This window comes from Entelurus aequoreus, linkage group LG26, assembly GCF_033978785.1.
Source record: "Entelurus aequoreus isolate RoL-2023_Sb linkage group LG26, RoL_Eaeq_v1.1, whole genome shotgun sequence".
Lineage (NCBI taxonomy): Eukaryota > Metazoa > Chordata > Actinopteri > Syngnathiformes > Syngnathidae > Entelurus > Entelurus aequoreus.
This window is the reverse complement of record NC_084756.1, coordinates 27739963-27752162: the sequence shown is the minus strand read 5'-3', so window position 1 is coordinate 27752162 and position 12200 is coordinate 27739963. Positions and strand designations below refer to the sequence as shown.

Genomic DNA, 12200 nt, shown 5'->3' with positions numbered 1-12200 from the left:
TATTGTGTTTATGCTTCGCTGATGACAGTATTTGGCCAGCACCGTTTTATCCTACAAATTTTGGCGGTCCTTGAACTCACCATAGTTGGTTTACGTGTACAACTTTCTCTGTCGCTGCCACAAAAAGACATGTTTTATGCCACTCCCTCTTTGTCTCATTTTGTCCACCAAACGTTTTATGCTGTGCGTGAATGCACAAAGGTGAGTTTTGTTGATGTTATTAACTTGCGTGGAGTGCTAACAACTATACTAACATGCTATATAGGCTATCTGTGTGTACATATTGCATCAATTATGCCTCATTTGTGGGTATATTTGAGTTAATTTAATTTTTTGTGTATTTCATTTATATTTGCATGTCTCATGACACAATATCTGTATGTAGTATCGGCTACATTTCTGATTGTGTGCCATGTTGTTCCAGACCACAGCAAACGTTACCATGTTGTTCCAGACCACAGCAAACATTACCATGTTGTTCCAGACCACAGCAAACGTTACCCAGCTTGCAAAGATTGTAATAAATCCATTAGAAGAAGACAGCCTGTTCTTTCCTTTAACTTGGGCACACACATCTATACCTTCGGCAGTTTTAAGACAGTAATTTCCAGGAGTTATCTAACCCTCTGGGACACTAACTTAATGTGTTGCCTTCAATATAACACTTACAAAAGGCTTTTAACTTTTTGCGGCTCCAGACAGATTTGTTTTTTTTTGTATTTTTGGTCCATTATGGCTCTTTCAACATGTTGGGTTGCCGACTCCTGCCCTAAGGGAAACTGGGTAACACACGGCACACTGACAAAGCTTTACCTAATGTTACTATAACAATCTAAAAGGTTTATACAGTTCCTCCATTTATCTGCTTTCTTTTGTATTTCAAGTTATCATTACATATATGTATTGTTGCATTTGAAACAACTGTATTGTTGAAAAGAGGTAATTATTGTTATTATTCATTATCAATAGTGCTTTTTCTATTGGTATTTGTATTGCTCCATTTGTAGTGTAATAATGCTCACTGTCATTTCTGTGTTATTAATATTTATTTCCCTCCCTGTTTCTTTGCTGTCACTTTTACTATCATATTTGTACATATCCAATTCGCTGATGCTGTTCTGTTGTTGTGTTTGTTGTTGTTTCTTTGTCTTATTCCTCTCTTGTACCCACAATTTCCCCCTCTGCCTTCCTTTTTTTCTCTTTCTATCCCTTCCTGCTCCGGGCCGGCTGCACCATATAATATAAATCCATTTAATAAAGTCAAATAAAAATAAGGCAACAAGAGAAGTATCCCACACTTCTCTTTTGTAAAGTAAATCTGTACAGCCGACATGGGCATCTACATTAACAACATGATTTGCCTGAGTAGCTGGACAGGACAAAATAAAAACTAAAATAATAAAAAAAAAATAATAATTTTAAAAAATTAAAGTAAAGTAGGATTTATTCATTATAAATTTAACATTTTACAGCTAGTCTGTAACATTTTCTACATACAGTTTTTTAACATCAAGAAACCTTTTAGACATGAAATAACCCACACATTATAGCACCTTGCTTGTTACACCAGCAATATCAAATACCAAAATGGGGCCACAAAAACAAAATGTTATTTCGGGCCACAAAAAAACCTGGTTATGAGATGACACATATAAACAGTTCAAACTGTCTTTATTTCCACTCACCCGCTCCTCTTCGGCCGTGAGGTTTGGCGTCCGAACGGGCGCATGGGGCACATCGGGGTCTCGTCCACGGCGAGGGGGCAACGGGTCCAGAGGCAAAGTGCGGCAGATCTCCTTCAAGGTGGACATGATGTTGCTTGTTAGTGGAAAGATTGTTGCAGGAGCGCTGCTACGCATTTAAAGCCGCTTCACCGGGAGGTCATCGTCGCAATCCACCAATGACAGCCAGGTAATTATTGACTGCTGAGGGAGTTTGACGAGTGGACATTCTGACCTCTGACCCATGACGAGACCTTTGGACAAGGGAACAAATATGTATTATTCTTGATTGTAAACATGTACTATACCACAAAGTCAGCTAACCAGGCATACAAATATTGTTTCCAGGCTCATTGATATGAATAGAGGATAAAAAGGGCTACTTACCCCAAAAGTGGCTGCAAAAATACGTATTTTTCCCAAAGCAAACATTGGGATTGGCGGTTAGGACAAAAATAGGCGCCACCCGTTCATCCAGACAACATACAGCTTGAAATATCACAATTACTGTCTTTTTGTAATAATCATACGGTTACAAAATGCCCAACAATATTTATTTGAGTAACTTGGACGTCATTGAGGTATAAATGCTTTGCGTGTGGTTACGATGACAAATAAAAGTGAGGAGAAACAGAATCGGTAGAAATACTTTGCAGTGCAGTACTTTGAACAGTATAAAAAGGTGACTAACAGCGTACATGAAATGCATTTAGCGCAACTAACTGTAAAGCAACATCTTGTTCGGTCATCTCACGAGTCTTTGAGGGCGTACTCACACGCGGCCATCACTTCTTTTCTCAATTTTACAGAAATGTCTCGACTTCTTCCGTAGTGGACTGCTTGATCTCTTATTTAAGTCGTGTGTGTGAGCTCTAATCAGCACAATTGGCCGTGGAGCGTCCGATTTTGATGGACTCTGCAAGAGAGATGAGAAGCAAAATAAATAGGTTTAGGAATTCAAATAAACGTGGTTTATAAAATGGTTGCGTGCTCTTTAGATGGGGGAGGTGGTCCATAATAGCACATGCTAACCTGCTTTACATGCTTGCATGTTAAGAGTCTGCATTAAAACCAGTAAAACCTGCTGGTCGCCATTTTGACAAAAACAAAATGTGAAGTGAAGTGAATTATATTTATATAGCGCTTTTCTCTAGTGAAACCCAATATCTAAGTTACATTTAAACCAGTGTAATAATAATATAATAATAATCATTTTAGTCACCTATAAAGTTTTGGTGATGTTATTTATTTTTTTTTAATATCAAAATGGAACCCCCATACTAGACTTTTTAGTATACGGCCCTTGGTGGAAAACATTTAGACACTCCTGATCTACAATATTAAATGCTTTCAAAATAAAAATAAAATGTACCTAAATTATAAACAAAGTTTAGCTAGGTAATTAGAAAATAAAATACTAACCCATGAATTAAAACATCAAAACCATAATATACATTGTTAAATGTGTAACTAAACATTAATACTGTATTTTTATACAGGCAGATTCTTTACAAACATGGTTATGCAGTTAAACAACCATATTATTATTGTATGGGAAAAACTAAAGCAAAAATGTAAGAAAAAGACAGTACAAAAATCGGTATGTAATGAAAAAAGGCTAATATAATACACAATGTCAGTTTTAAGCATTTTTAAATGCCTACTTTGACTTCTCAGTCAAAGTAGGTGGAAAAAGTTTGGACCAAAGTATCAAAACTATGGATATTTTGATTTGAGAAACGATATTAGAGCATAACGATCTGATTGATATTTCAGTATTGATCCGCACATCACTACAATAAGCTCTTAATGTGAGGCAACAACTAGCTTAATTTACACAGATACAAAAATATTATCAGGTAATCAGTAGTATTTCAATTTAAAATATATGTCCGATTGTGCCTAATGAAATGCAAATGTGGACTGGACTCCCGCTGATGTGTTGGATCCACTGTGGACTGGACTTTCACAATGTTATGTCAGACCCACTCGACATCCGTTGCTTTCGGTCTCCCCTAGAGGGGGGGGGGTTACCCACATATGCGGTCCTCTCCAAGGTTTCTCATAGTCATTCACCGACGTCCCACTGGGGTGAGTTTTTCCTTGCCCGTATGTGGGCTCTGTACCGAGGATGTCGTTGTGGCTTGTACAGCCCTTTGAGACACTTGTGATTTAGGGCTATATAAATAAACATTGATTGATTGATTGATTGAAATCTATGCCACCACAACACCAAATGAGTTTACTATGTACAAACCCTCATTCTGGATGGAATGGAGAGCGTCACCAGCTCCGGACAAAAGACTTTGTAAAGAGAGAGCAGGTGTAAGGAGCTAAGTTGGGAACACTGATCCCTCCTGCGAGGTCTTCTTATTCTCTGGTGGACCAGGTACGTACAGTATGAGGTATGCTAAGAAGTGGAGATATTATGACATCTATTGTACGCAGTTGTAACGACAAGCGAGTGACAAACAGTACCGTTGTGTTAATGAGCGAGAGCAAACCGTAAGGGGCTAATATGTTAATATTGCATTCATTTCTGCTGTAATAATATATTAATAATAATAATCCTGCTCAGTGGCCTTGTGGTTAGAGTGTCCGCCCTGAGATTGGTAGGTCGTGAGTTCAAACCCCGGCCGAGTCATACCAAAGACTATAAAAATGGGACCCATTACCTCCCTGCTTGGCACTCAGCATCAAGGGTTGGAATTGGGGGTTGAATCACCAAAAATGATTCCCGAGCGCGGCCACCGCTGCTGCTCACCGCTCCCCTCACCTCCCATGGGGTGGACCAAGGGAATGGGTCAAATGCGGAGGGTAATTTCACCACACCTAGTGTGTGTGTGTGTGACTATCGTTGGGACTTTAACTTACTTTAACTTTAATAGAGCCATTGTTATTACTTCATTGATTATTATCTGCAGTCATGATTGTATATCTTGTTGTAGCGGTCATTGATCTTCACGAGAGGGGCCCAGGCATGGACTGCACGGCATCGTCGTGTAAGTACGCCCTTAAGATTCGCATCAGTAAAGCACATCTTGAACAAGTCTCACACATGAACATGTTGTTAGCTTTCTAGGGCGCTACTGGGCTTTGTGCCGTCACAGTCCTGCACAGTGTCAGATGTGGACTTAGAGTCACCGGGCGTTTCTTCCGAGCGCTGCTCTCCATCCGGGACCTTGTCGTCTTCTTGCGGGTAGAGCTCCGGGTAGCGCTGCATGCACTCCTGCATGGCCGTGAACTGATCCAGGCACTCGGAGCCTTTCACCTCCTCTTTACTGTAGTGGAAACACGAGAAGGCCTCCTTAAAGTCGACCCCGCAGGGACCACTGGCCATCCCGCCCAGGCAAGGGCAGTTCCAGTTAATGTCGCCACTGGGAAGAATCAAACCTAGCAGGAGAGAAGAGGTTACAAAGCAGTGTTGGCGTTAATGCACTTGTTGTGTCTTTTTACGCATTGAATTCAGAAAGGACACTTTTGTTTACCAGATCTTCCGGACTATAAGGTTGAGCTTAACCATCTCAATGCTTTTGAAGAGTTGGAAGAGATAAAAAATGGTCTTAAATTGAAGATGTCAAGAAAAACTGTCATTCTGTATTATCATAGCCAATTTTAATGATCATATTGATTTGAAACATCCCACGTGTAACTGAAAGAAGGGCATTCATACATGTCACACCAAGGGTTGCCGTATAAACAACGCCAACACTGTCATAAACATGTGCCATATTGTGAAACCACACTAAACAACAATGACAGACACATTTCGGGAGAATATTTGCACCGCAACACAACATAAACGCAACAGAACAAATACCCAGAATTCCCTGCAGTACAAACTCTTCCGGGACGCTACACTATTTTATTTGGTACTGGGTGTAATTATAAGTGTGACCATTAGATGGCAGTCAAAAATAAGAGATAAGTCTCAAGTAAACACCAAAGTGGCCTTGTGGTTAGAGTGTACGCCCTGAGATCGATAGGTCAGTTAGCTGTGATGCCAGCGGAGCGGTGCGAGTGGTAATACGAGAGAAAGAAGGTGCGAATCTGGTAACAAATGAAGGAAGACTTAATTCCCAAGAAAAACAGCAGGGGTCCATCGTCTGACAGTGGTTTGGCTTCAAGCGGGAAGATGTTAGACAACCGTAATATGTCAAGTATGCGGCAAAAGCGTTGCTACAAAAAGTAGTGAAGTGAATTATATTTATATAGCGCTTTTATCTAGTGACTCAAAGCGCTTCACATAGTGAAACCCAATATCTAAGTTACATTTAAACCAGTGAAAGTCACCCGCTAGAGAATGAAGAGTGCTTGAAACTCCGCATGTCAACATCTCCGTTCGGTGCCACACCAACAAAATGCCGAAGCAATCATTTCCAGATCTACACCGTACGAAAAAAAGAGTCAACAACAGAAGGAGATAACGTCCGCAGGAACCTACCACACAGCGAAGGACATACACTATTTGATTTCATATTATGCAGCTCATTTTTATTTGACACTTATTGAAATATCTTGTGTGACATAATGCACAAAAGTGCACTTTATTTGTTTTGAACTATTGTAGTGGCGTTCTGTACAAAAAGTGCACTTTAATTTAGTGTTGTTTTGATAAGTCATCTTAGTGACATCATGCACAAAAGTACACTAATAGTTTGTTTTAAAATGTCTCTGACAATCTTGCACTTTCTGTTTTGAAATGACATGACTGTTTGTGCCACTGCTTAATAACTGTTTAATAAATACAGTTTTGCTAAATTGACTTAGTTGTGATTTCCCTCTCTGCATGAAAGTTTAAAATGAGCATATATTAATGCAGTATAAATAAGAATGTTTTAATGTGGACACATAGAATCATCATACTGGTGTGATTATATGCATCAAGTGTTCATTCAAGGCTAAGGCAAAATATGGAGATATATATCGTGTATCGTGACATGGCCTAAATATATTGAGATATTAATAAAAGGCCATATCGCCCAGCCCTAGTGGGACCCCATTTTTTATGACTTGATGGGGTCCCTGGGACCAGAGGTGGGTAGTAACGCGCTCCATTTACTCCGTTACATCTACTTGAGTAACTTTTGGGATAAATTGTACTTCCAAGAGTAGTTTTAATGCAACATACTTTTACTTGAGTATATTTATAGAGAAGAAACGCTACTTTTACTCCGCTCCATTTATCTACATTCAGCTCGCTACTCGCTACTGATTTTTATCGATCTGTTAATGCACGCTTTGTTTGTTTTGGTTTGACTGACACACCTTCAAAGTAGGATCTATGACATGCCTGCGTTTCACCAATCAAATACAGTCACTGGTGACGTTTGACTTCGTTTCACCAATCAAATGCAGTCACTGGTGACGTTTGACTCCGTTTCATTTCATATTTTCCTTTGTAATCTCTGCCTACTGAGCCTATGGTGCTGTTAAGTTATGGCATACTTGCCAACCTTGAGACCTCCAATATCGGGAGGTTGAGGGCGGGGGGCGTGGTTATTTACAGCTATATGAAATACTTGACTTTCAGTGAATTCTAGCTATATATATATATATATATATATTTTATTTACATAAAAGAAATACTTGAATTTCAGTGTTCCGGTGGCTATCCATTAGATGGCAGTATTGTCCTGTTTAACTTCTCCGTTCATGATGAGTATATCATTTCGGCCACCGTGTTCAATGGAGAAGTCTGTTCTACATATTTACAGGCAACATACACCTTCCCCTTCAAACTGTCCTGGATGAACTGAAATTCTTGTTTCCATTCGTTTTGGAACTTGCAAGCGTATTTCTTCATCTTGCTCGTCGACGGCGTCGCCATGTCTGTAATTTCCTCGTTCTTCTGCTTCGTCTCCTTGTTGTGTGCGCAGTTGTGCACTCTACTCTCTAAAAGCCTTAGACGTCATTGGGCAGGCAAGCTGTTTTTATTGTGGGAAAGCGGACGTGAGAACAGGCTGTCCCCACTCAGCATACTTGCCAGCCTTGAGACCTCCGTGGCTAAGGGCGTGGTTAAGAAGAGAGTATATTTACAGCTAGAATTCACCAAATCAAGTATTTCATATATATAAATAATATATATATATATATTTATTTATTTTTTAAATTTTATTATACATATAAATAAAATACTTGAATTTCAGTGTTCTGCAGGCTATCCAGTAGATGGCAGTATTGTCCTGTTTAAGAGTGTCACAACATTGCTGTTTACTGCAGACGAACTGCTTTACGGTAGACTAAACGTGACTGCTGTTGTTGTGTGTTGGTACCGCGCTGGGAGGACGTTAATGAAACTGCCTAACAATAAACCCACATTACAAAAACCAAGAACTCTCTTTCCTTGTTGTGCACTCTACTCTCTAAAAGCCGTAGATGTTATGACGTCATTGGGCAGGCAAGCTGTTTATATTGTGGGAAAGCGGACGTAAGAACGGCTGTCCCCACTCAGGTCCGCATTGAGCTGGAGGGGGCGTGGCCTCCAGCTCCGGCTGAATACCGGGAGTTTGTCGGGAGAAAATCTCTGCCGGGAGGTTATCGGGAGAGGCGCTGAATACCGGGATTCTCCCGCTAAAAACGGGAGGGTTGGCAAGTATGAGTTATTGTGGCTCAATTTGCCTTAATTTTTTTTATAATAATGTATTATTATTTGATATATATTATTGTTTTAGTTGCTTAAGAGATACTCCCGGCTCTGAATTTGCTCATTGCTATTTTTATGCTTTTGTGCATTATTTGTTGCCGTCATCATTAAACGAACAGGTTACTCATCAGTTACTCAGTACTTGAGAAGTTTTTTCCACAACATACTTTTTACTTTTACTCAAGTAAATATTTGGGTGACTACTCCTTACTTTTACTTGAGTAATAAATCTCTAAAGTAAGAGTACTCTTACTTGAGTACAATTTCTGGCTACTCTACCCACCTCTGCCTGTGACCCCATTTTGGAAAATTCCTAGCACCAACACTGTTACAAGAAACGTTCTTTATTAAAACCCTCTGTTTGTGTTTACCTCGCTCCTCATAAGGATCGTTGGGGTCTTCTTCTACAAGCTCAGCATTGCTGGGCGCTGCATGATCCTCTTTGGTAACAAAGATAATGGTGTCTTTACCTGTGGGCGACATGTCATTTGTAATGCAACTACAACCATGGAGGTATAATATTATTATGATCCTCTACACTTTACTGAAAAGCTCACCAAATAGATTATCACGGCTGGTACAAAATAAATGCGGCATGGTTTCAATTCACATATATATATGAAAACAAACACGTAAATACACATTTTAATAACGGCCCAACATTAACTTCCATGCTAGCTCTTTGAATGACTTAGCCGAGTTAGCACAGCTTGCTTACCTTCTTGTTTGACACTAGTCATGTCTTCACAAATAAAGAGGTTAAACCTCATTTACTGCCCGTCGGGAGGGGAAATTGCTGTCATTGGAACATGTCACAAATGATACGGCAATTTTAAAAACCCGGAGTTTATTCTATGTGTTGTTCTAGCTGGTAAGTCATGAGTAGCCATTGACGGTGAGGTGACTGGACGGCTAACTGGCTTTGGGTGAGCCAATCACATTGGCGTATGACGTCGAGCTGCGTCATGAGGTCACGTGTACATGAGTGGACCAATCATATTGGCGTATGACGTCTAAATTCGTCATGTGCCTTATTTGGTAAAGCGGAACATCTTATTTTAATATATTTGCTGGACGTAAAACTTCAGGAAAATGTTTTATTTTATTTTTTTTTACAAATAGGGAAGATTTGTAACACACTTGGGCTGCTTTAAGCGAAAAGGATGATTTGTTTGTCCTCTCAGCAGATGTTTGCTGAAATTTTGGCCACAATTTGTGATTTTTCATGTTAAATTTTAACATTTCAGTGTGTATTTATTTTACAGGTGTACAATACACTGGCAGTTATTCAACACTGCAAAGCCAAACGGGACAAAAAAATCCTTTATTTTTCAAAGGAAATAGAAATATTTGGATTTTTTTTTTTTTTATACTTTATTTGCTCAAATCACAATCAACTTATGAAGGCCTTTTAATCAAATTATGTCACATTTTTGGATTAGTACACATTTGCATAACATTGGCTATTTAACTAATTTAAACCTGTGAATTTTTTTGATTAAATGGCCTTCAAAAGAGGTCAAATATTTTTTTAAATAACATGTTTTGAGAAGTTTGTTTAGAACAGGGGTCCCCAAACTACGGATCCCGCCCGCCAGCGTCCAAAATCTGGCCCGCAGGAAGTCCCAAGTTAAAAATAAAATTGAATATATATATATATATATATATATATATATATATATATATATATATATATATATATATATATATATATATATATATATATATATATATATATATATATATATATATATATATATATATATATATATATATATATATATATATTAGGGCTGCAACAACTAATCGATTAAATCGATTATAAAAATAGTTGCCGATTAATTTAGTCATCGATTCGTTGGATCTATGCTATGCGCAGTCATTTTTATTATTTATTTAAAAAACTTTTTTTTTAAATAAACCTTTATTTATAAACTGCAACATTTACAAACAGCTGATTAACAATAATCAAAATAAGTATGGTGCCAGTATGCTGTTTTTTTTCAATAAAATACTGGATAGGATAGAAATGTAGTTTGTCGCTTTTATACAATTATTAATCGAAGTAATAATCGACAGATTAATCGATTATCAAATTAATCGGTATTTGCAGCCCTAATATATATATATATATATATATATATATATATATATATATATATATATATATATATATATATTTATATATATTTTAAATCTGTTCTTTCTAATCTATTTTGTATCGCGTGTTACTCTGTGTCTCCAAGCTGCTCAGGCAAATCATATTGTCTAAAAAATGCAATATATAATATATATATAAATATATAATATATATATACACATACATACATACACAGCCCGGCCCCCGGCCATATTTTTCCAACCCAATGCGGCCCCCCCAAGTCAAAAGTTTGGGGACCCCTGGCTTAGAACTAAAGTTTGAGAAATCTTAACAAAAAATAATGCACAAATGTTTTTATGGCCTTCAAAAACTTCGGAACTTCTGTGTCCCGTTGCTTTGAAAATAATAATCCCCAGAGAGCAAAAAGGCACAATGTAAAGATAAAGAACTGAAATGTTGATGCCACTATACTAACACACAGCTTTGTCTTTTAAAGAAAAAGTTTTTTTTAAAACCTTTTTTCACAAAAAAATAATAAAAAAAATTGTTCTGTTCTGGCCCCCTTTTCCTAGAATAAACATTGGCATGTTTAAACTTGTAGCGTGGTTTGTTTGCCAGTGAAAAGATTATCAAGAAGGGAGGGAAAAAAATTAAAGATCATTTATTGCCAAGATTTTCTTTAAGTTTGTTCTGAAATGCATTTAGTTTTGTTTTTACATATTCCAAAGACTGTCTCCAACACATGGCATAAGTACAGAAAATATATAAATTATCTGTCAAAAAACCAACAATTAAAAATCACAAAAGCAGACAGTTTCTCAAAACAGACAAAGAAAATAAAGGGAAACTAATGATATGAATATGAACATGACCAGTGAGTTAATACTGGAGGTGTGTGGGAAAGATCTCTGTTACAAGACTAGCAGGACCTGTGGTTCGAATGGCTTGTCGGCTGACAGTTGAATTATTTCTTGTCCGCTGCACCGCATCCAAACTGTCAGATTCAAACCCTCCGCAGGGTCACTGACAGGGAACAAGACAGCACTTGACTCCATGATGTCAAACAGCTACTTTTCACCTTCACTGGAGTGGCAGCACAAGAACAACAACAAAAAAAGTGGACAAATGTAAAAAAAAAAGTGTTTGACCGTCCAAGCAGCCAAGTATGCCCGCACACTGAAGCTCTACCATGTCGGTCGGGGGGCGGGAAAAAAGACCGCATGCACCTCACAAAGGCAGCTTTTATGTCAATATAAGAGAGCTTCAATACTGAGTCAATTATGAAATATGAAGAAAGCAGAAGTAGACGGGAAGTTCACACGTCATCTCATGTGACAATCCTGGGGGGGGCAAAACGGTCCTGAGCCCGGCTGATGACGTGAGCGCCTCACAAAAGGTGAGAAGAATACTCAAAATGGCGGCGCTAGTACAGGTTGCTGGAATAGGAACATTCCTAGAAGAATCCCCCTAAGCTGCCTACTTCACTCTGCTCTTTGACAAAGATCTCAAAGTACTGGTAGATGATGGTGACGGCGAGCAGGATCCCTGTGCCAGAGCCAATCGCTCCCAGGAAGTCCGCCATCACGGACAGACCACCGATACACAGCCCGCCAAAAGCGGCCGCAGTGGGAATGTACCTGAAGATTGAAACGGGTATGAAGTCCTTAATAAGGACATTTGAATAAAATAAAGCATGCACAGGAAGACACTAGCAACACAAGTACAATACACA

At 38.5% G+C, this 12200-nt stretch overlaps 3 protein-coding genes across 4 annotated transcripts in view; all 3 read right to left on the bottom strand.

The window, feature by feature from the left end:
* Window positions 1-2078, bottom strand: part of uroc1 (urocanate hydratase 1) — a 34515-nt gene extending 32437 nt beyond the window's left edge. Inside the window, exon 1 of the mRNA XM_062037439.1 lies at window positions 1686-2078. Coding sequence (XP_061893423.1) covers window positions 1686-1859 — 174 coding nt within the window. The 5' untranslated portion in view covers window positions 1860-2078. The remainder of the gene's footprint in view (window positions 1-1685) is intronic.
* Window positions 2079-2703: 625 nt separating this feature from the next.
* LOC133643034 (mitochondrial intermembrane space import and assembly protein 40-like) lies at window positions 2704-9291 on the bottom strand. The gene is made up of 3 exons (XM_062037440.1): window positions 9086-9291; window positions 8739-8837; window positions 2704-5114 (listed from the first exon to the last, which is right to left on the bottom strand). The coding sequence occupies exons 1-3, from the start codon at window positions 9135-9137 to the stop codon at window positions 4792-4794; spliced, it is 474 nt and encodes a 157-aa protein (XP_061893424.1). The 5' UTR covers window positions 9138-9291; the 3' UTR covers window positions 2704-4791.
* A 1823-nt stretch (window positions 9292-11114) lies between these two features.
* Window positions 11115-12200, bottom strand: part of sec61a1a (SEC61 translocon subunit alpha 1a) — a 50236-nt gene continuing 49150 nt past the window's right edge. For both annotated transcript variants that reach the window (XM_062037992.1, XM_062037991.1), the window contains one exon: window positions 11115-12105. In XM_062037992.1, the coding sequence (XP_061893976.1) occupies window positions 11922-12105 (184 nt within the window). In that variant the 3' untranslated portion in view covers window positions 11115-11921. The remainder of the gene's footprint in view (window positions 12106-12200) is intronic.

Bases quoted from the DNA above. Each gene is read 5' to 3' on its own strand.
- LOC133643034 (XM_062037440.1), bottom strand. From the start codon at position 9,137: ATGAGGTTTAACCTCTTTATTTGTGAAGACATGACTAGTGTCAAACAA. The intron at 8,838-9,085 runs GTAAGCAAGCTG...TGTCGCCCACAG, and splicing joins GACTAGTGTCAAACAAGAAG to GTAAAGACACCATTATCTTT. The intron at 5,115-8,738 runs GTAAACACAAAC...CTCTCCTGCTAG, and splicing joins CGATCCTTATGAGGAGCGAG to GTTTGATTCTTCCCAGTGGC.